The sequence below is a fragment of the Ursus arctos genome, unplaced genomic scaffold (assembly GCF_023065955.2).
Source record: "Ursus arctos isolate Adak ecotype North America unplaced genomic scaffold, UrsArc2.0 scaffold_12, whole genome shotgun sequence".
Lineage (NCBI taxonomy): Eukaryota > Metazoa > Chordata > Mammalia > Carnivora > Ursidae > Ursus > Ursus arctos.
This window is the reverse complement of record NW_026622786.1, coordinates 50,997,748-51,025,615: the sequence shown is the minus strand read 5'-3', so window position 1 is coordinate 51,025,615 and position 27,868 is coordinate 50,997,748. Positions and strand designations below refer to the sequence as shown.

Sequence of the window (27,868 nt, the reverse complement as noted above, 5' to 3'; positions counted from 1 at the left end):
ACACTATCAGTATCTCTGAATAGGTTTTCAGAAACCAACTGTTTTCTGGTTGAAACTCTTGTTCTCTGCTCCCCCTGCTGGTGCTACTATGCCATTGTGAGACTTGGTAACTCAGAAGCAGGCTGAGGAGCTGAAAGAGTGTTTCTTATCTCATCTAATCCTCCTAACAGTCCTTTGGGACAGGTTAGTACCAGCTCCATTACAGCAATGAGGATGTAGAGCTTGAAAGACCTCAAGCCAGGTTTTTTCAAACTTACACTGTTAGTAACTAAATGCCTCTCACAGACCCTATGTCACTTTGGGCACCCCAAAAATATTTGGGAAATGAAAGAACAGGCTTCAGTCCAAAACCTGTATCCTATCCCTTCTACCATGCTTCCTCTAAATATAACCATTCACACAGAAAAACGTGAATTACCATTTCTATCCAGATGACCCAAGTCTAGTCAGTAAGAGCCAGAATGAAACTTTGACTTTTAACATTTGCTACCTTATCAATATCATCTGGGTCATGCATGAAGTGTTGTCTTTGCCTCCTGTAGGGAGACAGGCAGTCAGAGGCAAGAAGAGGAGACATAAAGGACTACAGATTTGATCTTCTACTTCACCTGTGTCTCCATCAGGTACTACTTGAGGGAGGTTCTTTACTTCAAAGAGACAGGCAGCCATGCAGGAAAGCCATGTGGCTAAGAGGACAGGTTCCAGAATTTGAAGCTTGGTTCTGCCACTTTCTAGTTATGCAACCTTGGGCAAGTTCCTTATCTTCTCTGTGCTTCATTACGCCCATACCTAAAGTAGGAATAAGACAAACACCTACCTCATATGGTTGTGGGGACGATCAAATAATCTAAAGATGTTAGCCCAGAGTCTGGAATAGAGTTCAAGTTCGGTAATGCTGTTGTTACTCTTCATCTTAACCTCCAGGAGAGCCATGCAACAAGTCTGGTAGAGCAAAGGAAGCCCTCCTGAAAAATCAAAATTACTGAATTGAGGTTGCTTTTCATCCCCTTTTAACTAAGCTATAAAGACTTTGAGGTATTGAAGTGAACCAGCCAGTCCTTCAGGTGATCCTGCAGGGCTGACACCATAGGGAAAATATTTATCTACTTGTTGCTTATCTTCATGAACTATCTCCTTGGCACCTCAAACTTATGTTAAAAATTAAGCTCACAGTCTTCACCAGTAATCCTTGTTCACTTCTGTGTATCCCATCTCAGGAGCATTACCATGTTATATATCTGCCTACACTTCTATTTCCCCATCCTTTACCTGTAAGCCCCTGGAAGGCAGGCTGTTCCATAACCGCTTTTTGTATCTCCATTGATTTTTATAATGTGTAGTTCATGTAGATAACATTTGAAACATTAGCTATTAATATTATTGTTTGACTTTAATAAGTGCCCAACAGTAGTGACGGTAAGGCGGAGAAGTCTTTGCTGCACCTTCAAAGTAAGTGGATTAATGGTGACCCATTTCTCTAATTAAACTCGACTATGGTATTGGCAACCTTTTTTTTTTAACATAACCTCAAGATTTTATTGTCTTCATAATAAAACAAAACGTGAAACTTAGAACTGGAACTTGGCCCTTCCTCCCAGTTCAAAATACTTGCATCCCTTGATCTCTTAGATCTGCTGTTGGGCTCAACACATTCAAGTCTCAGCACAATCTTCTTTGTACTCTTTAGACTTTTCCCAAAAAATCGGCTTCCTCTGCCCACCATCGCCACTCTATTTCCTGTCATAACACCACTTTCCCTGGGCCTGGAGAGAGTCCCTGCCCTTCTTATACTGTGTCACTTTGTGGGGTAGATGCTTGCTATACCTCTTACTGAAAATTCAATGGGTTTTAGAAACATTCACCATGTCTGCAAGAGCACTGTCAGCACGGAAAGTCGCAAAACTTTTTATTCAAGGGCCAGAGAGTAAACATTTTAGGCTTTGCAGGCCATAAGGTCTCTGATCCAACTCCTCGACTTTGCATTTATAGTGAGAAAGCAGCCATAGGCAATATACAAATGAATGCGCATTGTAAAATTTTAAGTTTGGAAATGGAAACATGAATTTCATATAATTTCCACGCATCACAGAATATTCTTTTGAGTTTTATACAGCCATTTAAAAATGTAAAAATGATTCGTAGTTCATGGAGCGCATAAAACCAAGCATTCATTTTTTTTCCCAGGTAAGGCCAATAGAACAGTACACAGAGAGTAAAGGGTCAAACCTTTGACCTTTGCATTTCAAAAGTATAAATGCTGGTGTAAGACAAAGACTTGGAAGAACTGTGATTAGTCACAGACATAGTTTCTCAGTCATCATCTCCTCCATCAAACACTAGGTAAAGATTAATTGGGCAGAGAGAGGAGGGAAGTTGGAGGGGTGGTGGAAGTTAGGAAGAGGAAACATAAGAGTTTAGATGGTGGTAGGTGCTTGAGAAGGGCCCCATCACCCTGGGCCTTGCCCCAGGTAGGAAGTTGGAGGAAGTGGGGATTAGAGAACTGCCTTACTAGGTCAGAGATTCTCCTTCCCTCCACCCAATGATACTCCCAGAAACTTAATGTAACCCTAAGAGAAGAGGGTACCTCAGATTGATGGAGAGTAAGTTTCTATGCCTCACCTCCAATCAGAATTGAGGCTTTAAATAGAAATTAACTGCTATAAAAACTAAAGTCATATTTCTTGCACTCGAGATCATACCCTCCACATAGGCACTCAATTACCCCTCTCGGTGTTCATTTTTGCCTCTGAAAATACCTTGAAGTATCATCTCGTGCTTACAAGACCCTAAGCAGTCACCTGGATTGCCTCATGGTAGAAATGAATCTGTTAACAGTTCTGTAAAATTCTTCCATTTTAGAATTCTGGCTGTACTTTAGTGTATTTCTCTTCTTCAAGGGGACTTATCTATAAATGTAATGGCAAGAGACATACTAGAGAATAACAACTCCCTTCCAAGAAAAGCAAATAGAAGCAGAGTGCATTTGAAAGTCAAACTTGGCTACAAGTAAAATCTTTCCTGGATCCCAGGAGACCCTAAATGCCTGCCCGTCATACTTTTTGGCAGAAAATTCCAGAGCCAAGGATGGAGACACAGCTTTTGGAAACTCTGAACGATACTTTAGATGGAGCATGACATCCCCAAAACTGATATTTTCATCATTTTTACATTTTCAATACACTGAAGGTTTTAAAGATTTATGTTAAGATTGGGTTTTCACAGAAGAATCCCTCAGTAGGTTTGAGAGTTGCTCTTTTTTTTTTTTTTTTTAAATCTTGACAGTTTCAACTTTCTTTTTCATGAGTGTCTGGTAACTCTTTCCTCCTGGTTGTTGCCTAAGTGCATTTCTAGACATATTTTATGGTTACTTTCAATCGTGCTTCACTTTTTTTTTTCAGTGAATCCACTTATCACAACATACGGAAGTTATGTAAATGCCTTGGTTTCTCTCTCTCATTTGAACCAGCTTGTTAGGGGGTCATCTTTCATTATGTTTTATAGAAAGTCATAGTGCTCCAGAAAATGATTTGTAAGTTTAGACCTCAGCTATGTGCATGCTTATCTTCCACTGGGTTTTCATAGCTCAACATTCTTAAATGTTTTATTTTCTCTCTCACACACATATATAATAATACGCTTCATAAATCAGCAAAAGCCTACAATAAGGACCAATTTAACAGCTTAGTTTATGAATAATTATTTTCCAAAAGTCATTACTAGAGGGGCGCCTGGGTGGCACAGCGGTTGAGCGTCTGCCTTTGGCTCAGGGCGTGATCCCGGCATTATGGGATCGAATCCCACATCAGGCTCCTTGGCTCCTCCGCTATGAGCCTGCTTTTTCCTCTCCCACTCCCCCTGCTTGTGTTCCCTCTCTCACTGGCTGTCTCTATCTCTGTCGAATAAATAAACAAAATCTTTTAAAAAAAAAAGTCATCACTAGCAAGTGAAATTATTTCATCATCCATGAAGAATTATTGATGTAAATGTCCAACTGCAGAGAGAGTGAGAAAGAGAGATCGAAAGGGCAGGGTGGAAGAAAGTCTGGATTCAAACAATTGCTCTTAGGTCCTCCACTTCTATCCCATTAAAATCAGCTACTCCAAAATTAAGACTATATTACATTTTGGACTTAGCCTGAGATTTAAAAGCTTGAGAGCACTGTCGAACACAAAGCGATGTATATTTCACTTCTAATGTTAAATAACATGTATTTGACTATTTATGGTCATGTTTTATATAGACTGCCCTATTCTTTGTTTTCCCAGGGTCTAGAGGAGTGCCTGGAACATAGTAGGTCCTCCATACATTTCTGCCTAAATGCAATAATTGTTTGTTTTCAAAGCACACTGTATTGTTTCGTTGTTGTTATTCATTCATTTTAGGTTAAAAAATTTGATACCAATTTTACATATGAGCAACAGTCAGAATTCTACTTGGAGTCAAACACTAATTATATATTTCAAGTGAGATGCCAAGAAACAGGTAAAAAGTACTGGCAGCCCTGGAGTTCACCCTTTTCTCATAAAACAGCTGAAACAGGTGAGTGTATTTATATATTTAATCTCTTAGGCTTTTCTTTTGAATATATATATATATATTTTCTTCTTGACTTGTTTCAAAATTGACAAAACTATTGTCGGGCAGGTGGTTACTTTTAAATTGTCATTTTACTTTGATTTTGTTAAGGCTTACTACAATTTATGTAATGGTTCTCAAACATCCTTGGGCATAAAAACCAATTAAAACCACCTGGTATGCATGTTCATTGTCCGTGCTCCCAGAGGGTCTGTGTCCATGGGTCTAAGGGAGTAGCTGTGGGGTCGCTCAAGAGTAAGTATTTCTTACAAGCATCCGGACTGACTGTGAGGCATATAATCATCTAAGACTTTGTTTTGAAAGACATTATTAAGAGTTACGTTAAACTCTTTAGGCCACTCTGACAAAATATATTCTCCTAAGAGAGACACAAATGAAATCATATCAATAAGTATTGATTACCTACTGTATGCAAAGTAATCAGAAAGTTAAGACACTTAAACATGGAATTATTTAATTCTTTTGTCAGCAAAATCTGGCTGATCTATTGTTTATCTTTAGATATTTCTCTGCTCTTAATATTATTAGTTTAATTTTCTATCCATTTACACATGTCATTCAATAAAATCTTGGCTAAATAGACTTCAATAGTAAGCAAACAAAATGAATCTATTGTAAATGTCATAATACTCCATAATGGCTCCCATTAACCTCAAGATGGCTCCCTATTGTAGGTAGCTTATATCCTAGAGTGAAATTTTTCTTTTCAGAGCTGAAGCACTTAATTATAATCACAGGATTGTTAATACCATCTTTATTATAATATAGCATCTTGGAACTGAGTTTTTTTTTTTTTAAGCACTCGCGCATACTTTATAAACATTGATGGCTGCCACACAAGCAGAGGGAGAGAAATGGCAGACTAAGGAAACAGTTCTTTTGGCGCCCCCTAATGCCCAAATCTTAGAAATGCATTACCAAGGGAACAATTTATAATATCAGTTCCTTTTTATTTTTATTTTTTTAAAAGATTTTATTTGTTTATGTGAAAGCGAGAGAGAGAGCACAAGCAGGGAGAGCAGCAGAGGGGGAGGGAGAAACAGGCTCCCTGATGAGCAGGGAGCCTAATGTGGGACTCGATCCCAGGACACAGGGATCGTGACCTGAGCTGAAGGCAGACGCTTTTTTTTTTTAACTTTTTTTTTTAATAATAATTTTTTATTATGTTAGTCACCATACAGTACATCCCTAGTTTTTGATGTAAAGTTCCATGATTCATTAGTTGCGTATAACACCCAGTGCTCCATGCAATATGTGCCCTCCTTAATACCCATCACCGGCCTATCCCAATCCCCCACCCTCCTCCCCTCTGAAGCCCTCAGTTTGTTTCCCAGAGTCCATAGTCTCTCGTGGCTCATTCCCCCTTCTGTTTACCCCCATGAAAGCAGACACTTAACCGACTGAGCCACCCAGGTGCCGCTATCACTTCCTTTTTAAAAGTTAGGTTTTAAATTAAGATATTCTTTCTTAAGTTTATATTGCTAAAAGTTCTTAGGACTTTAGATGCCATTTTATAATAGTGAAAATTTAGTTGATAACTGTTATTTTTAAATGAAATTTAGAATTGTCTAGCAAGATGACTCAAATTGATAACTTGTATTTACTTACCACTTGCGAAGTACTACTATGTATAAGCTTGTCTGATCTTTACACCAGCCATATTTGGTAGTCTACTTGGCACCATTTTACAAATGAGAAAACTGAGGCATGACTTGCTAAATAGCACATTGCTAGTGACTAATAGCACCTAAACAAGAACATAAGTTTTCTTAGTCACCAGCTCTCAGCAATTTCATCAATTTCTTTCTTTAACCAATTACATCGAAGTGAAGGAACAGCTTATTAAAGTATTCTACAAGTTAAATATAGGACTACAAATGTTCTCTTTTAAAGGCAAAGGTCCTAAACCTCAGGTGGAAGAAAACAGAAACCACAGCCACCTCACAATGAGTCTAAATGTAAAGTCTTTGTTTCCTAAGGGGGGAAAAATCACTTAAGAGGAAAAAATACTAGTTAAAATTAAATATCCCTGAAAACTTGCATCTATCCAATTTAACATGTAGCTAAGAGGAACTATAAACTTCTTCTGGTACAAATTTCTTCCAAGACACGTTAAATGAAAAATGATGACTATGTGTAGGGAAAGTGCTAATATTAAATCTTTTCGAAAATTTCTTTTTTCTTTTGTAAAAGCAATGCAAATTTATTGTAATATACAACCTAGAAATAACTGCTGTTTACATTTTAATGAATTTAACACTAGTTTTTTCCTGTGCATGTGTTTTTTATTATTAAAGTATAATTAACATACAATGAATATTAATTTCAGGTATAGGCATTGATTCAACAATTCTATACATTAATCAGTGCTCACTATAAGTGTAGTCACCATCTGTCATCATACAACATCTTTATAATATTATTTACTCTATTCCCTATGTTGTAATTTTCATCTCCATGACGTACTTCTTTTTTAACTGGAAGTTTGTACCTCTTAATTCCTGTATCTATTTCACCCATCCCCCTCCTTCCCTCTGGCAACCACCAGTCCTTTGTATTTAAGAGAGAGGTTGTTTGTTCATTTGTTTTCTTTTTTATATTCCACATATAAGTAAAATCATAGGTATGTGTATTTCTCTGTCATTTTTTAAATGATTGGTGTTGTGGTGTATATATTGTTTTATATCCTGATTTTCCTACTTAGTCTCCCTTGTTGAGTTTAAAAATCTATTTAATGGCCACACAGTGTATGGATGTACTATAATACATTGAATCACTTCCCTATTTCAACAATATCTAGATTATTCCATTTTTTCCATTATCAATAAACTTCTTGGAGTAGCTCTTTATATAAATTCCCCTTATGTGTTTAGATCTTATTGAACCAAGACTTAAGCACATTTTAAGATGCTTGATGCAAGTTGCCAAACTGCCTTTTAATAAATTTTAAATATTAATTGGTTTTTAAAAAGATATCTAGGAAAAGACAGTCATTCACTTAGTCATTCATGAAATATTCAAATAGCCTCTACCATGCACCAACCACTTGCTATGTACTGCAGAATCTCCGAGAACAAAGGAGACAAAGATCTCTTTTAGAGAAGACAGACAGTAAAAAAATCATAAAAAAATAAATTACATGGCACCATAAATACCTTGTAAGCAAAAGCAGTAAGAATCAAACCTCGCAACTGAAGTTTGAATTGCTTCACAATCAAAAAAAAATAAAAGATACAATTTCTATAATACTTTAATTAACCAACTTGTTTGATAATGGGGCTTTTTGACCAGCCAATTTTCTACCAATTAAAGGTTCATTTATTTATGCAGAAAGACAGCCCAGGCAATTAGGATCCTTCCATGCAGGAATTTGCTATTTTACTCTCTAAAATCCTTATGTAGGTGATTTATCTCAAAGCAATGTGTTTTCAAAATTATGCCAAGATGGTACTGCAGGGCAAATCACGCAGTAGATATGGCTTGTCTTGCAAACTCCCAGCATTCTTCTGTATCACTTTCCCTGGTCTTTAAAAACCTAGTCTCCAAAAACAACAACAACAACAACAACAAAAACCCCAAACTCGTTTATAGTAAGAGTTAAGTGACTTTTTAGCCCTATTCTCTTTTCCTTCCTTAAAGTATTTGGACTTTTTTTTTTAAGATTTTATTTATTTATTTGACAGAGAGAGAGAGCGCGCGCACACAAGCAAGGGGAGCAGCAGGTAGAGGGAGAGGGAGAAGCAGGCTCCCTGCTGAGCAAGGATGCAGGGGCTCAATGTGGGGCTCAATGCAGGACTCCATCCCAGGACCCTGGGATCATGACCTAAGCCAAAGGCAGAGGCTTAACCAACCGAGCCATCCAGGCACCCCAAGTATTTGGACTTCAATGGAAAACAAAGTCTTATACTAAAAAAGAAAAAAATAAACCTCAGAATATAATATCAGGCTTTAGCAAACATACAGGAGAAGTTTCTCTAGATTGGAGATGCATAGTTTTTTATCCTGGTAATAAATAGTATATGCAAATAATAGAAAATAATATAACTTATATATTATATATAATTTTATATAGTATATGTGAGTTATAATATATACATATAAATTATAATATATAAATTATACAGAATACATAAATTGTATTATATTATCTATAAAATATATAAATAATAATATAAATAGATAATCGTTAACATTTACTGGATGCTTACTATGTGTTTGGTACTGTGGTAAGCATTTTACATATGAATTGTCCTTTACTCATCACTAAAGCCCTATAAAAGTTTTACTCCAATTGTTTAGATGAAGAAGATTAAGGCTCAGGGAGATTAAGCAGTTTTGCCAAACATTATAAAGCTGATAACAGTAAAGCCAGAGCATAACTCATCCTGTGCGATTCCAGCACCTGCACTATAGCTTTGCTGGTCTTCCTAAGAGACCTAAGAGGGTCCTGTGTCAACCTCCCCTCAGCCACTGAACCAAATCCTCCTCTCTATACATTAGCTAAAAATAAAACAATGCCAGGAGAAGTTCACTTTTAATGTAATGTTTGTTATGAAAATGCAAATACATGAGAAAAGAGGGAACCACAGTATGCTATCGACTAATTCTATATTGGCCTGAATGCAAGATGTGGAAGCAGGTTTGGGTTATGGCAATGAAAATGAAACCACAGGACTCCAGGAACCCGGAGATTAGGGAATAGGATGGGGAAGTCTGAGATGAAGACAAGGTGTGGTTGGAAAAAGTGGTTCTCTTAAAGACAGGACCTCCATGGGCCAATTGCTAATGTGTTTTTCCAGCTGGTCCTGGTCCAATAAAATATCTAGAAAGCGGTGCTTCTTGGAATGGAGTCTGTGGACCATCTGCACTAGAGACGCTTGGGTCTGAGTTTAAAATGCAGATTGCTGAGCCTCTAGCCAAGTGATACTTCTGCAGTAAAATGTAAGAACCACTGCTCTAGGCGTTAGACACACCCTTTAAGAGAGAGAAGTGTCATGAAAAATGATGTAGAGTGTGGGCAGGAAATGTGGACAGAAATGGGGAGACCTGATTGCCCAAGCTATTGCCTTAGTAATAGTGGTTTTGGGGGTCAGAACAGGGTGGGTATATGAGAATTTCAGGCCATTATCTCTAGTACTCTCTGTCACCTTGCTGCTTCCTCTTCCTCCTGCCCACTGCTTCCTGAGTTACTGAGCACCCCAGCCCACCGTGGCAGTCCAGGATCCCCAGAAGCACAGGGTGCAGGACCGTTGTGCCAGTGAGCCACCCTGTCCCATATTACCCCCTTCCGCCCAGACCCTGCCCAGCCTCTGGATGTAAAGTTCCGGCTGAAGCTCTGAGAACCATTGAGGGCTGCTGAATTTGGAGCTTCTAGCCCACCAACCTGGAAAGTCACTGTGAAAAATTCCTGGGGTCTTTATGCAGTACAGAAAGAGCCCCAAAGGGGAGAAGCTAATTTGTGAGTGTAGAAAGTCAGCATTGAAAATGTGAAAGTCAGTAGCCTAAATTCAATATTACTGATATTAAAAAAGAAAAAAGAAAAAGGTGAACAGATGACTTTTGCGCAGGACTGTTGTCCAACTGTGTTGCAATACAAGTCTCTTTGCAATGAAGGAAAGGCACAGGCTCCATAATCCCATTAATGACAAGTCAGAGGCCTGAGGGAAGGGCAGTCATATTTCATAAAGATTAATTAACTTGCTTGAATTGCTACTTGATGTAGGAAAGTTTCCCAGAGAAATCATATTGGTTTTTTTTTTGACAATTCTCCAGAGGAGGGCAAGTATGAGCAAGATATTAAACCACAGTGTGTTTTGTTCTCACAAAACACCATTGGTTGTTGCATTACCAATGACTCCTTAAAGACTCTCATTAATTTTTCAGATCTTTTAGTGACTACAAGAGAAAAAAACAAATGTTATGTCAATGGAACTAAATATAAGTGATATTATATAGAACGCAGATTAGAGGCTGATACACAGAATTGTACTTTTCAAAAAATCCGTTACTTGTGATTAAGGGTTTCTGACTCATTTAATTTGAGATGGATCATAAATGTGTAGATTCATGGTTACTAAACCAGGTTAAACAGACACACAGTGTTCCCTGAAATATTAATCAGTTTAGATTCTTCACCTGGATTTATTTAATCTTCTTCATGTCCTATTCTTAATAAAGAAGCAGAGTTCTACAAAATAAAAAAAAATAATGCATAAGAGTTTTACAGTCTCTCCAAAGCTCACAATATCCACTAATAAAGAATAAAGATTATGCTCTTCTATGAGGAAGTAATTATCTTCCGTATTAGTTTCCTATTGTTGCTTAACCAGTTATTAGAAACTTAAGCCATATGCTATGTGACTTAAAACAACACAAATTTATTATTTTATAATTCAGGAGATAAGAAATCCAAAATCCAAAATCACTAGGCTAAAGTCAAGATATCAGCAAGGCTACATTCTTTCTGGAGGCTCTAGGACAGAATCAGTTTCATTGCCTTTTCCAGATTCTAGAGGCTGCCCTCATTTCTTGGCTTGTGACCCCCATCTTCCATCATCAAAGCCAGAGGCATAGTATCTTCCAATCTCTTTCTCTGACCCTCCTGCCTTCTTCTTGTAAGTACTCTTGTGATTTCATTCGGACCCACACCCACAATCTAGGATAATTTCCCCATCTTAAGTCACTTTTGTTATAAAAATTACATAAATATATATATAAATGTGTATTTGCTATATAAATTATATAATTTATATGTAAATATTTTATAAATATTTAATATAATCATAGCAAATAATTATATAAAATATAGCTAAATATAAATATAGCAAGTAAATATTTGTCATATAGATTATATAAATATATTTATAAACTCGAAGGTTCCAAGGATTGGGACATGGACCTTTGGGGGGACGGGGAGGGTGATCACTATTTGTCCTACCACATCTCCTCACCTATCTAACCCCACCACCTATTGCTGCAATTTTTACTACCAAAAAAAAAAAAAGTCAAATTTGTTCTCTTAAGCAGAAAAGGAATTATTAGAAAGATAGCTAGAAATCAGTAGGAGGGCTGGCAAAATGGTCATAAGTAGGATACAAGGGATAGCAGGAGCCAGAACCGCAGCCAAAATTGCAGCCTAGGAAGAATCTGGTGAAGACCCTGTAGCTGGCATTGTGGTCACTGCCACTGCCTGCCTCGTGCCCTCCTGGACGCCCCATGGTGCTACTGTGACCAGACCCTGGATAGAGCTGCTGCTATAAGAAATTTCCTGGAGCTGAGTGTTCCATGCCAGTGGAGGGAGGAAAGCTTCTGATCGGGTAGGTTTAGGTCATCTGCTTGTAGCTACTTGCTGGCAATGGGGAGACTGACGCATCCACAGTGGGAAGCCTTACCTGCTTCTTACCTATTTTAGGATGCCCACAAAGAAGTACGTCCAGGTGCCGGGCAACTAAAAAATGACAAATGTCCACTAGACTATTCAGACTCAGGAATAGGCACATGCTATGCTTGAGAGTAAGGTTGCATTTTTGAAGAATCTTAAGCTACTGAATAAGACTTGGAAGCTGCCCATTCCTGCACATAGAATTTTGTTACACATTGACATCAGACCCATGACTCCGTGTATTCCATGTCACGTAAGAAAATTTCCTGGGTTACCACTGCTTTTTATTTTTCCTCTTATCTTAATCTTTTTCTTTAAACATGTGATCATGATACATATATTTCTCTTTCTTACCTCTTTCTCCCTATGCATACCAAGTACTTAGAGCTAGGAACATAAGCATGAAGATAATCCCTTGAATACGTCTAGGCACACCCTCCTATCCTTAATACAACAAGGATGACACTGTAACTCATGAAATGATTCATCATTTGACTTGTTTTTCTAGGTGTGGTAATGAGTTTGTTCTGACATATCATTTTCCCTGCCCTGGGCTTCTGCTGCCTATTCGATAGGTCTGCCCATTGTCTTCTGCTTTGTCAGCTGACTCAGACTAGTGTCGAATCCTTACCCTTACCCTTAGCCCAATAATGTTGAATTTCAACCCTAGAACTAAACTGGCCTGGGGAAATAGGACGTAAATACTGTGAAACAGCTGCGATTATTAGAAGGAGATTAGGAAGAGAGAACCCAAAAGGAGATGTTTATGTTTTAAGAAAAATAATTTGAAAAACACCCTTTGTCTCTTTTAATATGACACCTCTTGTATCTAGAACCTACTGAAAGAAGCGTCTAGAAAGGTTCTTCTGTCAGCTCTGGTCAAAGCCTTTAAGATATAGGCCTCAGGTAGCATGGCTTTGACACCAAGATTAGCAAAGGCAAAGGTAAATAAAGACTTATAAATGTCCATACCCTTTGGACCAGTAATTCCATTAACAGAAATCTAGCCTTAGGAAATAAAGAGAGAAATGCCTGGGTGGCTCAGTTGGTTAAGCATCTGCCTTCCGCTCAGGTCATGATCCCAGGGTACTATGATTGAGTCCCACATTGGGCTCCTTGCTCAGTGGGGAGTCTGCTTCTCCCTTTGCCTGCAGCTCCCTCTGCTTGTGCTCTCTCTGTGTCAAATAAATAAATAAAATCTTTTTTTAAAAAAGGAAATAAGGAGAGATATGGAAAAAAGATTTATGTAAAATATTTATACAAACATTATAATAGTAAGAATTTGGAAACAATCTAAAAGTCTAAAAGCAATAGCTAATGCTTATTAAGCTTTTAATTTGTGTAAGGCACGGTACTAAGTGCTTGATGTGAACTATTAGATCTCAGGGGTGAAGTGCTATTATTATCCCATTTTACACATGAAGACACTGGTCACAGAGGGGTTAAACAACCTACCCAGAGCCATGCAACTCCAGGTGGTGGAGCCAGGATTTGAAGTGAGTTTTGTCTGAATCCAAAGATGGCGTTTGAAACCACCAAGCTAGACAGTTTCTCAATAGGGTGATGATTGAATACAGTACAAACATGATGAAATATTAAATTATTATTAGCATGAAAGTTCTGGACATTTTTTAAGTAAAATAAGGAAATGTTCATGACATAATATTGAAAGAAAGGAAAAAACAAGACACAACACTTAGTAAAGAGAATGATCTCCACTAGGGTACAGATAGGCACAAAGGACTGTTGACAAATATTTTTAAAAAATGATTGCTTCTAGTTAGTGAACAAACATAAAATTGCACTTTCTTCTCCATACTCTTCCATACTTTTCAAGCATCCTACAATTAGTGTGCCTTGATAGTATAATCAAAGAAAATAGTTGGCTTTCAGAAGGAAATAACTGTAGGCTGGAAGATTCTAGGAATCAGTGCTACATGGGTCAGCTCAGCCAGAGCCCATCATGGTGTGGGCTGGAGTCCTACAAGGCCAGGCAGCTCTAACAAACTGTGGCCACCTCCAGAGGAGCAATGGCTAAGTCTCAGCATGGGAGCAGCTGTTGCAGGGCTGACTGAGCCGCCCCATCCAGAGCCATCCTGCTGCAGAAGTGAGGTTATTAATTAATGGAGCCAGTGACCAGCACAAACTACGTGTCAGGACTGGATGGGAACTTTCACTCTTTGACCTCTACCTAGGTGACTTCGGTTAAGTCACCTATCCTTTTTACACCTTTGTTTCTTCATCCATGAAATGAGGACAATAATATTTTCTGCCTGATTAGGTTTTGTAAGGATTAAATGAGAGAAAGCATGTAAAGTCTAGTACATTACCTGGGGCATATTCAGTACTCAATGAATGGTCACTTAAAAAGAATAATAAAACACACTCTGCCCCGTGGTATAGGCATAGAGTGAGAGGCAAGAGGAGACGGATTTGGTATCATCCCTCAGAAACAGAAGAAATACGTGATGACTAAAACCAAGCACTTTTGAGCAGATTTGATTAAAACAGGCTGGCATTTGATAGGGTACAGAATGTAGTTATGTTATATGCTTCTAGTATTGTTCAAGAATACGAGACTACATTTTTTTTTGTTGTTTAAAAACTACTCTAACTTCCCCCTAAATTTCGTTTAAATGCACTGTCTTTGGCAAGAAGAATTCTAAAGTCTGATACCAGTTTGTATAAGATTCTTACCAAATTAGAGATAATTTGAGTTTCTGAGTATACTCAGGCACATGCTGTGAGAGAAACAAGTAGGGACAGAATTGTCTCATTATGGATATAGCACCATAGATATTAAATTAATAATGAAAATATCATGAGATTTTTCTAGCACATTAGGCAACGCACTGATGATTAGAGCTGACAGACACAGATGTTTTTTAGCTATAAATTTTTGTGTGTGTGTACATCATTCTGCGTTTGTGAATGCTTTCCTGTGTCAAAATACTGGAAATACTATAAAATACTAACGGCAAGTGAATTAAGGGGATAGGATTAGGGATTGTTCTTTTTCTCTCCCTTTCTATTGTCCTCTTAAAATTCTTCTCTCTATTAAGGTTACTGCTTTTATAACGATAAATATTAGGTATGATTTAAAAGAAATGACCTAGCCACTTGGTGGCAGTATACCATGAAGGATATATTATATACAGCTTCATTTCAGTCCTGTGCTTAAAAATTCTGCCACTGGCTTGATTTCTTCTCTATCTTGTTTATAATTTGTCTCACTTCAGATATCTGATTCTTTGTGAAATTACCTCTGATAACTAATCATCTCTTTTAAGTGACTTTAATCTAATTTGAATTAATGCACCTGGTTGATGTGAAACTATGATAACAAAAAGACCCTAAAGGATGATTGTTTATTCTCCCTATTAGGGCTAATAAAGCCCTAGTTAGAGATGAACATTATTTTTATGTGAAGCAAATTAATAATCGAAGTTTCATTGCTAAATAATCACCTGTAGTTTAGACAACAGAATTAAGTTAACCTGCATTAAAAGCCACAGCACCACATATTACTTTTAAATAAAAATGCTAATTTTAAAATAATGAAAGTGAAAACAAAAATAATCTAGCAACATATGCTATAAACTCATGATCTTGCCAAGTTGAAAATTGCATTGCATTTTAATGTAATATGTCTAGTCTTAACATTTCAAAATAATGTAGATGCAGACTCCTGCTTGGGCTCCCCAAGACTGAACGTCAGCTTGCAAAATACTCATTTAGGTGAATAAACTTGGCTGGTGACCATTGGGGCATAACCTTACTCCCAGAGTTTGATGGAACCAAATACTCGGGAACAAAAGAGACTTAGTGAAGCATTGAGAAGCCAAAAAGAATTTCTGATTTGTCACAATTCACAGCGCAACATTTTCCTCTTGCTGCAGAGAAGACAGAATAAAAACACAGAAAAGAACTTTTGGCTCTTCTGATGTTTTCACCTTCTAAAATTCCCTGCCCATTGTTCTTAGAAAACTACTGAGCCTGTGCCTGCACCCAGGTCAACCTGTTTCAAAAATTTCCAAAGACCACAGGAAGCTTTTTATTTAAACTCCATGGTATTTTTCTCAAAGAGAGCTGTCTGGGCCACTTAGCTTGTTATACAAGCCTGTGATATCACGGTGGAAGTCAAGCCTGCCTCAAGTCATGATTTCTCCCTGGCCCCACAAGTAATTCTTCAAAAAGAAAAATCTGAACACTGAAATCAGGATAACTGAATAAATAGGGCTTGAGGCACTCTTGGGAATCCAGAGCTTAGAACCATTTTCAGGAATGTCTTCTGTCAGCTGGAAGAATAGTGTCCTTGAATTCACCTCTGGCAGCTTTTAATTATCAGGAGGGAGGAGATGAGTAAGAAAGCTCCAGGACTCTTTTGGGTTCAGACTGAAAGCGAGTTAGCTGCCAAGGCTGCTCACCCCACCCCGGTCAGAAGCTTTCATTAGCCGTGTCCTGACAGTCTTTATGACTAGACAGGGCTGGCCAGGATCTTTGCCAGTGGGAAAGGAGCAGAGGGAAGTCATTAATAGCATTCCACCCCTGTGTAATAACCTCAAAGTGTCTGCTAATCAAAACTGGCCTTCTTTTATGGAGCCAAGGTACTGTTCACCAACAGTATCTCAAAGATTGTGCAAAGGCAAAAGTGACACATCTTGGAGGCTCTTCAGGAAACCTAAACTTACTGTATCATCCGTTGGAAGGAATCAAGTAGAGACCAGTTATTGTGCATTTTTTGGTCAATGAATTAAATAAAACTCCTTGGTATTTGTTGCCTAGAAGCCTCATGAAATTAGAGGACACATCTTGAAGTTTTACAAACCCTAGGTAGTTTTCATTGTCCTTTCAGTGTTTCCTTCTTTAGGATTTGCCCAATTAAATAAAAAGGAGAAGAAAAGACACTCATACTCGAAGGCTTTTGCTTTTATTTCACTTTGAAGCCTATTAAAGGGTACTTTAATCATCTCCAAACAAGTGAAGAGACTCTTTTAGGCAACTGGGTAACCTGAATGCAAAATGTAAGAAACTCACCCTATTTTCATTTTGTTGAAGTTCCCCAGATCACATGGAAATCATTCCAACATGATACTCAGAATTCTGAGCATCTAATTGCTTCCATCTTTAAAGGACATCTTACTTCTGGTAAGAAAATACTACTTGGGTTTTTTGGATTGTCTTTACTAATCATCTGTTTGAATCCTCCAACGGAAAAATCATGTGTCAGGCATAAATTTCTTGATAATAAGATATGCTATATGCTTTCTATAGGAAAATAATCAATAAAGATCCACTTAAAACTGAATTTAAAGAACGATTTAGGTGGACTTTGCCAGCTTTTGCTATGGGTTGGATACATTTTCATTTCAATGAGTGCTGGGGCTCAAGACCCCAAAACTCCTTCTTAAAAAACAGTATTTCAGTGTCTACCATGTGCTAGGAGGTTGTCTACACTATTTGTTCAATCTTCAAACAACCAGCTGAGACAAGTGTTATATATCTATTTAATAGATGGGAAAACGAGCTCAGAGAGGCTGAGGAACTTGTTCGAGGTCACAAGAAGTGACAGACTAAAATTCAAATCCTGTTTTCAAATCCTGAAGTCTGTGTTCTTTGTCTTGTATAAACCAGCTCCTGTTTCATTAGTATGACTCAGTATTTTCCTTTGATGAGCTTACCTGAATATTTTAGGCATAAAAAGTTGTGAGATCGAGTTGTGCAATGGACAAATATAACTCTAAATAGAAATTTCAAATTGAAAAACTTCAGGCATACTATTTCACCTCTGACCACTGGTAGACCATGTATCTCCCTGCATTGAAATCTGGCAGGAATAGTATCAGAATTTTTGCAGGTTACATTGACATTCTTGGGACTTTCATTCACTTATTCAACAAATATTCATTAAGCAACTACTATGTGCCAGGCACTATTCTGGATGGGCAATTAGCAGTGAAAAAAAATGAACAAAGGCCCTGTCTTCATGAAGCTTCCATTTTGGACAGATGGGGAGAAAAACAATAAACAGAACAATAAGAAGAAAAGAGTCAGGTTGTGGTGAAGTATTATGAAGAAACATGAAGCAAGGTGAGGCCATTCTGAATGTGTACATGTAAATCAATGAGCCAAGTGTTTAGGCCCAGTACAGATCTCTAATTACAGATGCCTACTTAGGTCTACACCTTGGTATTTCTGTGGGAACTGGGGAGGCCAGGAGCTCACAGCAGCCCTATTTGATAGATGTTATGATCTCTATTTTACAGAAGAGGTAACTTGAGTTTCAGCGAGGTTACGGGGCTGGTAAAGGGCAGAGCCCAATGTGAACCCGTGTATCTCTGGTTATCTCTTGATCACTCTGTTGTATCCTTAGACCCCTGTACCTGGCTGCCTGGCCCCATGTTATTGTGAAAATTCTCTATTCTCTCCTAGGCACTAATGCCCAAAGGTATGTGGCACCATTAGTTGTATGAAATCTTCAGAATTAGAGTTTTAGTCCCAGAAAAACACTAATTCCATATCTCCCTTGGGACTTTGGGCTGGAGGGGAGGGGGGGCGTTGGTTTTTTTTTTTAAGATTTACTTATTTATTTGAGAGAGGGAGCGGGCACATGCGTGAGCTGGGGGAGGGGCAGAGAGAGAGAAAGAATCCTCAGGCTGACTCCCACTGAGCAGAGAGCCCACCACACAGGGCCCAATACAGGACGGTCCCAGGGCTCAATCCCAGGACCCTGAGAACATGACCTGAGCCAAAGTTGGATGCTTAATCGATTGAGCCACCCAGAGTCCCCCACCCTCACCCCTGGCACTTTGGAGTAAGCTAAGCTATGCTGGCCTGGCCCCTGCCTACCAGTTGGCTTTAGGAGAGGGACCAGACAGCCTGGAGACCCCCAGGTGCATGTCAGGAGCAACTGAGAAATAATGAGGTCAGGGCCAGTGAAATGTCTGCCACATGGTAAGTATCTGATAAATATTTGCTAAAGGGAATGAGGAAGGAAGGAATGAGGATGGAAAGGAGGCCAATATCTATCATCACTCAGAACAAACTCCAGTGTGATAGTCATGTCTCAATAATAGTCTATATTTGAAAATAGAAAATAGGATTTTTTTCATGTACTAGGGAGAAAATGCAATGAGCTTAGTAGGTAACATGTGTTGAATATATCATATTAATTGCTTAAAGATTGGGTTGATTAATTGATGCTTCAAAACGCAAGAAAAGCATTGTTTTTAAGATAAAATATGAGTGCAAGATATACAGCAACTTGAATTTCTTTCTTATAAATTGTTTTAAGTAGAACAAATGTCCTTTCTTGGCAGAAAAACATTCATGAACAATAAATTTAGAAGAGTGGAGACAAATTCTACATAACTTCTGTCTTGCTCTAAAGGTTAAAAAGAAAACCCAATAAACCTCAGTTGTGATTGTGGCCAGCTTTAGACTGTGTACCAGCAATTGGGAATTCTCACTTGTGTCAGACAAAACAAATGAGGTTCATCACTAAACACTTTTATATAAAATATGCATGCATAAGCTCAGAAAAAATGTCTAACGTTGACCACATTTGCCAGAGATGCACTTCTAGAAACCCACTGATACCAGATATATGCGGCCCAATTTTCTCAGAAAAAAGGTATTGTGCAGTTTGCAAAGACAGTCACTGTACACACAGCCCAAGGTAAAAGTTAATTTTGTTCTCCCCTTCCCTTTTTCCTTTGAGATCAATGACTTTTGCTTTGCACAGAGTAGAGAAAACAATGATTCTGACATCCCACGGACACTAATGCTTAGCTAAACTTATTTTTCTTTCTTTCAGACAACAGGCAACAAGACATTAGACTTTTATCAGGAATGGTCTTCTTTGCTGTTATGTTGTCAATTATTTCTTTGATTGGGATATTAAACAGATCACTGCGAACTGGGTAGGTTTCTGTAGAATTTCTATTTTCTGATTTAGACCATATATAGCAAAACTAGTCAATTCAGTTATTTACTAGGAAAACCCATCAACATTTTTAATCAGAGAATGAAAAAAATAAAAGCAGTGTTTAATGATTACTGACCCATGCCAAACTCTTGACACATGTCATTCATTTAATCCTCATGATGACCCTGCCGGGAAAAACCGAAGGCTTATTTTACAGATCACTTACTTTAGGCTTCAAGAGGTGAAGTGGTCAGCCCAAGGTCATTAAGCATTAAGCCAAGAGCCCAGACCCGGCTAACATCACAACCCACGTGCTCTCCTAAACTACACGGCTTGCTCACTGTGCCTGGATTCTTTAAAGTGGTTAGGTCATAACCTGCCTCAAGTTCTACCCAAACAAATCCTCTGAATCAGTGTGAAGAGAAGTATGGCAACATCTGAATCCGTCCCTTTGACAGCAGTTGTGTCGGTCTATTAGCATCCAGCTCCCATGCCCGTTCTCCTTGGCCTCCTTCGATCACTGTTTCCCAATATGGAATTAGTAAAGATCTATGCCTAGTTATGGATAAACGAGACCTTGAGGAAAGCAAAGCCTTCCATTTTCTAAATTTTACCAGATGCATTGAGTATTTCTACTCTGCTAACAGACTAGAGTTGTTCGATGTGGCAGTCTCCCTGTCCAGCTAATGACTCACAAGTTTTAACCGTATGAATGTTCTTTGCCTAACTGGCACTGAGTTTCTCTTTCCTGCCATCACTTGCTTCATGAGATAATCTTTCTTTCTTTTAAATTTATAATCAAAAGGCAGTAAGAAGATTGAGAATGAGCTATCCTAAGTAAGGTATACTTGTGATTTTTTAAATTTACATAGGTGTTTCCTCGGAGGTTAGTAATATTTCAAAATTTGAATTACCCATTAATAAATATATACCTGATATCATTATGAGGTGGATAAACTAATAGAAAACTTTGTTTTAGGTTGTTTTAAAAACATACTTGATTATAAAGCCCCTAGAAACATCTTAGTGTTTGAACTTGTATGACATAAGAATATTAATATTTATGTTATTGTCCAAAGATACTGTGAAATTTTAAATAGCATTAAGTTTATTATTAATAACATAAAAATTAATTTCCAGTTGGCAATGACAAATAAGAAAATAGGACAATTCTTTGTTCATTTAATTATTTAAATAAGTATTCCTTTTAAAAAGATAAATGAAATGAGATAACATTAATACAACTATTTTATACATAGGCAGACATTCTTATTTACTATAACTATACATTTACTTATAAAAGACTTACTTCAGAAACAAAACTGGAAAACATTTTAAACTGAAACCAAAAATGAGTTAATATATACATATATATATGTATATGTATACACACACACACACACACACATATATATGTAAATGTTCTCACTATATCAGCATGCTATATAAAAACTTTTCTGTAATAGCATGAACTTACTAATTTGGTCTCATTTTAAGTATAGAAAGAGTGTGAATTAGTAAAAACACTGAATCATAAAACATTATATAAATATGTGTAAAGAAATTATTTTTACCCTATAGTTCAAGATCAAGTTGAGTGAGCAAAGTTCATTCAGCATTTCGGTTGTTACTCGGTAAAAGTCCTTAGTAAACCTGCTTAAACATATAAACAAGTCCGATCTGTTGCTAACAGGTACTTTGTTTACAGGTAAAAATGTTCCAGAGATCAGTTTAGTCTAAGTTCCTGTTGCAACCTCTGCTCAAATCAATTTGTACTATAAATGCAGAAAGTGCTTCTGACACAGTGGCAGTGCCGAGGGTAGCTTGGGGAAGAAGGGGTATTCACAGCTTCTCCCTTTTCTTTCCATCGCCCCACCCTAGTGGTCCTTAATAAGCACACAGCCTAAGTAAAAACCAGTATTCTCACTGAGCCATACAACTGCAAGACAACTTCTTCAGGATCCTACTCTATCCACATAAACAACGTTTGGAGCCACCACTATCACCTCCGCCCTATATGGAATCAGCACAAATTCAGAATTAGAGGAGCTGGAATTATACCGTTTTATTATATGGCATTCTCTTCAATATTTTTCTGTGGCTATGGTTGACTTGAAAAGCTCTACAAAATATCCCTTACATTTTCCAAACCTTTCCACACTGATAGCTGCTTATAATGGTTAGCCATATTTAACATGCGTACAATTTTACTTCCAGGGTGGTTCTCCCACTTACCTTGAATCTAGTGTGAGTGTTTTGAAATGTTCTGGCTCATTAGAGAAAAGCAGAGCAATAGAGAGAGGAGGAAAATCTGAAAAGATATTGAATCAACTTCCCACTTAACTTTCTAAAGCAGGAGATGGAAATCTGCATCAGGAAGTTTTATGCATTCCATTCCAGTTGATTTCCTGGCCTCCTATATGATTGCCTGCACCAATCTTTAAGTAAAATGCTTCTTCTAATGTGTCATTTTTATTTCCTAGAATTAAAAGAAGAATCTTATTGCTAATACCAAAGTGGCTTCATGAAGATATTCCTAATGTGGAAAACAGTAATGTTGTAAAAATGCTACAGGTAATCAAACACCATCAAATAAAAACTAAGTGGCAGCTAAGACTAAGGTGCAGTCCAATAATTAGAATAGAATTTCTGTTCAAATAAATAAATGTGTGTACATTTTAGCATAATGTATAAGCATATGTCAAAACAGAATTATACATATTTCAAATTATACTTAAGAGAGATGAGGGGATGAAGTTAGGGGAAGGAAAGAGAGAAGGAGGAAAGAAACAATGCTATTCAAAAGAGAAAAAAGAAGAGGAAGCTTGTGGGCCAGGTGTCAGTCACCTGTTGGCCAATAGTTGTTAGATGACTTCGGGAACAGAGGAGAAGGGCAGAAAAGCTCAGTAAAATGAGGCTCAAAGACACAAAGAGGCTTCTGTATTACATGAGATTGGAGAAGCTGGTGAGATCTGCTTCACTCCTGAGGTGAAAATAAATGTGAGAGGACTGTAGGAGATGGTGTCACCAGGGCTGGGCCAGGTTTCCATCTTAAAAAGAAGAGAAAGGTGTGCTGGGAAGACCTGGAGATTATAGGGGACTTTGCCAATTATGGAGGAACTGCTGCTGATTATGGAGGAGGGAAAAGATTCTGCTATGTGTGCTTCTTCTACTTTTTGGCAGTCTGGTTTCACCATTAAGGGGCTCAAAACTCAGCTGATGGGACAGACATATCTAAGCATTGCAGTGTGTCGATGTAAGTGCAGTGACAGAAATGAGACCAAACATGATAGGGGTATACAGGAAGCATATGGAAAGATGAGGAGTTGCTTAGGAGAAACAGAAAACATTTAAAATAGAGAGGACAGTATGAACAAAAGCACAGCATGAGAAGAGCTTGTTAGGTGTTACTTTATTTAAAAACTTGATGAGAGGGGTGGTTGGTATATTGCTGGAATAGTGACTGGGATCAGATCATAGAAGGTCCTGTTATAGAACTCAGACTTCATTCTGTTGACAACAGTGTTCAAACTTAAAAAATATATATTTTTAGCCTAGAAACCCTTTGTTCTTTTCTTTCTTTCTTTTTTTTATGAGTGGAGGGGGAGGGGCAGAGAGAGAGATTGAGAGAGAGGGAGAGAGGCTCCATGCTCAGCACAGACCCTGACATGGGGCTCAATCTCACAACCCTGAGATCATGACCCGAGCCAAATCCAAGAGTTGGACACTTAACTGACTGAGCCACCCAGACACCCCTAGAAACACTTTGTTCTAAAGATATGAGGAAGACAAGTATTTGTAAAACAAATGAAAGTGGCTTTGTTTGGAGCTTTTATGAGCCCATTAATCAACTCCTTATCCAACCCAGAGAAGTCCCTAAGGTGGTAGTTCTCAGCCTTGGTTGCATATTGGAATCCTGATGCCCAGGCCACATCCCAGGATCTCTGAGGGAGGGAGGGCATGGGGAAATCAAGGCATCAGTATTATCCAAAGCTTCCCAAGTGATTTCACCATGCAGCTGAGGTTGAAAACACTGTTAAGAGGTTGAAAACTACTTCTAAAGCCAATGAGGAGTAACTAAGAGCTTTTCCATTGGAATAGACAAGGTCCTAGGGGAGAGGCAGAAGAGGAAGTTCAGAGAATGAGCATCATGAGATAGAGCAAAGTGTCAAGAAGCAAGGATCCATGGTGCTGACCACTTTGTAGAGGGTCTATAACCTTCCATGGAATGTGACAAGGGGGAGGTCACTGGTGAGTTGAGAAGTGATTGAAGTGAAGAAGCAGATATTGAGAATGAAGACATTCTTCTAAAGGGGAGTAGAGAAAGGAGCTATGCTGACACGTGGTCAGCTCTCATATCCTCGTGCAATGAATGAACAACAGTAGCTTCAGAGGGACGTGAGTCAGAAGCATGTTTATACTAAATTGGACAGACTTAAGAGGGACTATTACAGAGAAAGAGAGACTATTGATCAAACAAGACTGTGAAGAAGAGGGGAGGGGATGGTCTACAGGGATGAGGTGGAAAGATTCGCCTAGGCAGAAGGGAGGATTCCTGTCTCCGGATACTTGAAGGTGAGAAAGGGTGTGAACTGGCTGATTTTGAAGGAGATAATGTTGTCTACTAATAGTGGAGGGGTGATCTAGGACAATTGAACCCACATATGTGACGAAGTACATAGTTAACAAGTAACTAAAGGACAAGCATATATTCCTCAAACTACAGATAATAAATACTATAATCTTGGTATTCTTTCCACTTGGTAGCTCTATTTTGTTCCTCCACTAATTATTATCCAAGGGAACTGGGGATTTTCTGTGGCTCAGAGAATTGTCCCTGACTTTGTTGTGGTCAGATCCTCTTCTTCCATTATTGTCTTCGCTCTGGAATGGTCCCTGTTGCTCTTCTGTGTCCTTCACTATGGTCTGACTCCCACCTACATCACTTAGTTGCCAGCCTGAAGTAAGGAAAATACTTCCTTCTATGGAACACAGTCACCTTGCATTCTTCATTTCTTATAGCATGTCTAGTTTCTTTGACTTTCATCTGACCTTTGACTACATGTCTTCCCTTCCCAACTCAAACCCAGCATGTTCCCTAAGGAGGCTGAGCCTGAAGAAAATTTGAATGACACTTCAGGCTGCTTTATTCAAGGTCTTTCTTTTTGCCAAATTTCCTTCCCATTCTGGGCTCCTGGAATTAGAAACAAACCTTCAGATGAAGTTTTGTTTTCTGCCCAAAGGCTAACGGGTAGCGCTCTAGTCAGCTTGGACTGCTGTAATAGCATACCATAGACTGGATGGCTTAAACAACAAACATCATTTCTCGCAGTCCTGGAGGCTGGTAAGTCCAAGATTAAGATACTGGCAGGCAGAGTTCCTAGTGAGAGCTCTCCTGAAGATAGCCACCATCTTGCAGTACCCTCACGGGACAGAAAGAGAGATCACAATCTCATGTCTCTTCTTATAAGGGCACTAATTCTATTCATGAGACTTCCACACTCATGACCTAATTACCCACCAAGGACCCCACCTCTTAATATCATCACACTGGGGATTAGGGCTTCAACGTATGAATTCTGGAGGAATACAGACATTCAGTCCATAGCAAGTGGCTATAATTTTATAACAGCATTGGGTGGGAGTTATTTGCCTTAGGAAGCCAGCCATCAGCTGTGAGGCCTTGAGACATTTTCTTACCCGAAAGAGTCATCGGGCTTTTATACAAATAGAACCCTTCTTCACTGACCCTCCTGTTCATCTGAATTGTGAGTAGCTGCACACCTTTAGAACCTCAGCACAAAGCATTTATTATTACCTTATTTGAAAATAGAAGCAAAACAGGATTCTCCCACTTTCCTTTCTTTTATTTAGGCAACAAGATATTTTCTTGTAGTAACACTCCATGATATTAAGAAATATTCCAACACATCAAACTTCCAAATATTAAAAGGCACTGAAATAATACGCAAGTTAATATGCAAGATACATCTTTCTCTTTAAAATTTTTAAACCAAGACATGTGCTTAAAATAGGTATTATTTTTTGTTATTCCTTTCTTCAGTGTCCTCGTGGGAGAATTTAATAAAGACTTGGAGTTGAGGAGGACAACAAAAGGAGGAAACTGTATAGGAAGAGAAACAATATCAGAAGAGGGAGGGGAAAGGAAAGCTGAGGGAAAGCAGAATTCCAGTCCTAATTTAATTATCCAGTTAGCACCCTGAAATGCCTTTTGTAAAATAAAAATAAAATCTTTCTTCCTAGGAAAAAAGTGAATTTATGAATAATAATTCTAGCGAGCAGGTCCTTTATGTTGATCCGGTGATTACAGAGATAGAAATCTTTCTTCCAGAAGAACACAAGCCCATGGACTACAAGACAGAAGAGAATACAGGATCCCTGGAGACAAGAGACTGCCAGCAGAAGTCACTACTCACCAACACTACAGTTGTGTATATTCCTGGTCTCAGCACTGGGTATAAACCCCAGATTTCAAATTTTCTCACTGGGGGAAACCATCTCAGCAAAAATGATGACACATCTTCCTCAACTCTCAAACCACCAGCTGATTCCTTAGACCTAGGGGAAAATGCCAGGTTTAAAAAATACCCGAATTTTGCTTTTTCTGTCTCAAGTATGAATTCGCTAAGCAACACACTATTTCTTGAAGAATTAAGCCTCATTTTAAATCAAGGAGAACACAGTCCTCTGGACATGCAAAACTCAGTTGAAGGAGAAACTACCATGCTTTTGGAAGATGCTTCATCCAACAAAACTATTCCAGAACAGACCCTGTTGCCCGATGAATTCGTTTCCTGTTTGGGGGCCATGAATGAGGAGTTGCCATCTATTAATTCTTATTTTCCCCAAAATATTTTGGAAAACCACTTCAATACGATTTCACTCTTGGAAAAGTAGAGCTGCCTAGTCAAAGTTAATACAGGAAAGCTGCCTTGCAATCTGTAGTTGGATCTCCTTCAGCAATGAGTTTAATTCTGCCCTATTTTTTAAAGTTAGAGAGTTAAGATCCAAAGATGGAACATACGTCATAGTCACAAAGGAAGCACCAATATTAGGTACACCTTCTGAATTTTTTAAAAAGTATTAACCGTTATATACTTTTTATTTCCCCTCATTGCAAGGCACAGAACAGATCTCTCTGTTGTATGAAGAATAAATAATACAAGATATGTGGTGGTGAAATAAACGTTGAAGATAGTTCTTAAAAATTGAAATATTAGTGTTTGTTTGTAAGGGGAGAAGCAAGTTGAATTTTCATTTTATGACTTAAAATTCTCTTAGGTAGATAAAAATATAGTCTCCAACAACAAAATAAGGATAGAAACAGAAGATCATTAATTAGCATGTTTGTTGTATTATTTTTTTCTACTACTTTCTGTTCAGGTTATCAGGGATTTGATTTTTCTTTATTTTGATTTTGGACTAAAAGATTTATAAAACAATGATGTGAGTACATGATGAAACTGCTGTCTTCATTCAAGTTAAGCACAATGGCATTGTTGCCCTGTGGTGTAGTTGATGTATTAATTTCACTATGGCAGAACTGAAGTAGCAGACGCAATATCAGCAAGGTGTAATTATTCCTTTTGTAATCAACTGTGTATTAGATATTGCCATAAATTTGGACAAATATTTGTTTTAACAGTAATTTTCTGACGTATACTTGCCACACCTACCATCGCCCCATATCCCATGTCTCCTGCAGACATGACTAACTGATCATGACATGCCTTTCTGCTAAGCCTTAAAGTGACCTCAGAATCCTCTCAATATGGTGCTCCTGACGGCTACACTCACTAAGGTCTAGGACTGGAAGTGAACTTTATCTCCCACCCAGGTCAATACTGAGAGATAGATGATCTTAAAATATGAAATGCATATTTTCAGCTGAAAGATGGTACTCAGCAGACTTCTCCATTTTTTTTTAGACAGAGTGTGAGCAG

At 38.1% G+C, this 27,868-nt stretch overlaps 1 protein-coding gene and 1 long non-coding RNA gene across 2 annotated transcripts in view; one reads left to right on the top strand and one right to left on the bottom strand.

Moving 5' to 3' along the window:
• The window catches only part of IL23R (interleukin 23 receptor), a 56,606-nt gene extending 29,412 nt beyond the window's left edge, over positions 1 to 27,194 (top strand). Inside the window, exons 7-11 of the mRNA XM_026497852.4 lie at positions 4,383 to 4,539; positions 17,036 to 17,125; positions 19,794 to 19,899; positions 22,388 to 22,478; positions 26,169 to 27,194. Coding sequence (XP_026353637.1) covers positions 4,383 to 4,539; positions 17,036 to 17,125; positions 19,794 to 19,899; positions 22,388 to 22,478; positions 26,169 to 26,822 — 1,098 coding nt within the window. The 3' untranslated portion in view covers positions 26,823 to 27,194. The remainder of the gene's footprint in view (positions 1 to 4,382; positions 4,540 to 17,035; positions 17,126 to 19,793; positions 19,900 to 22,387; positions 22,479 to 26,168) is intronic.
• Positions 818 to 26,494, bottom strand: LOC130543447 (uncharacterized). Its single transcript, XR_008958809.1, has 2 exons — positions 26,342 to 26,494; positions 818 to 965 (listed from the first exon to the last, which is right to left on the bottom strand). It is a non-coding gene; the product is annotated as an uncharacterized LOC130543447 (long non-coding RNA).
• Positions 27,195 to 27,868: the final 674 nt, after the last annotated feature.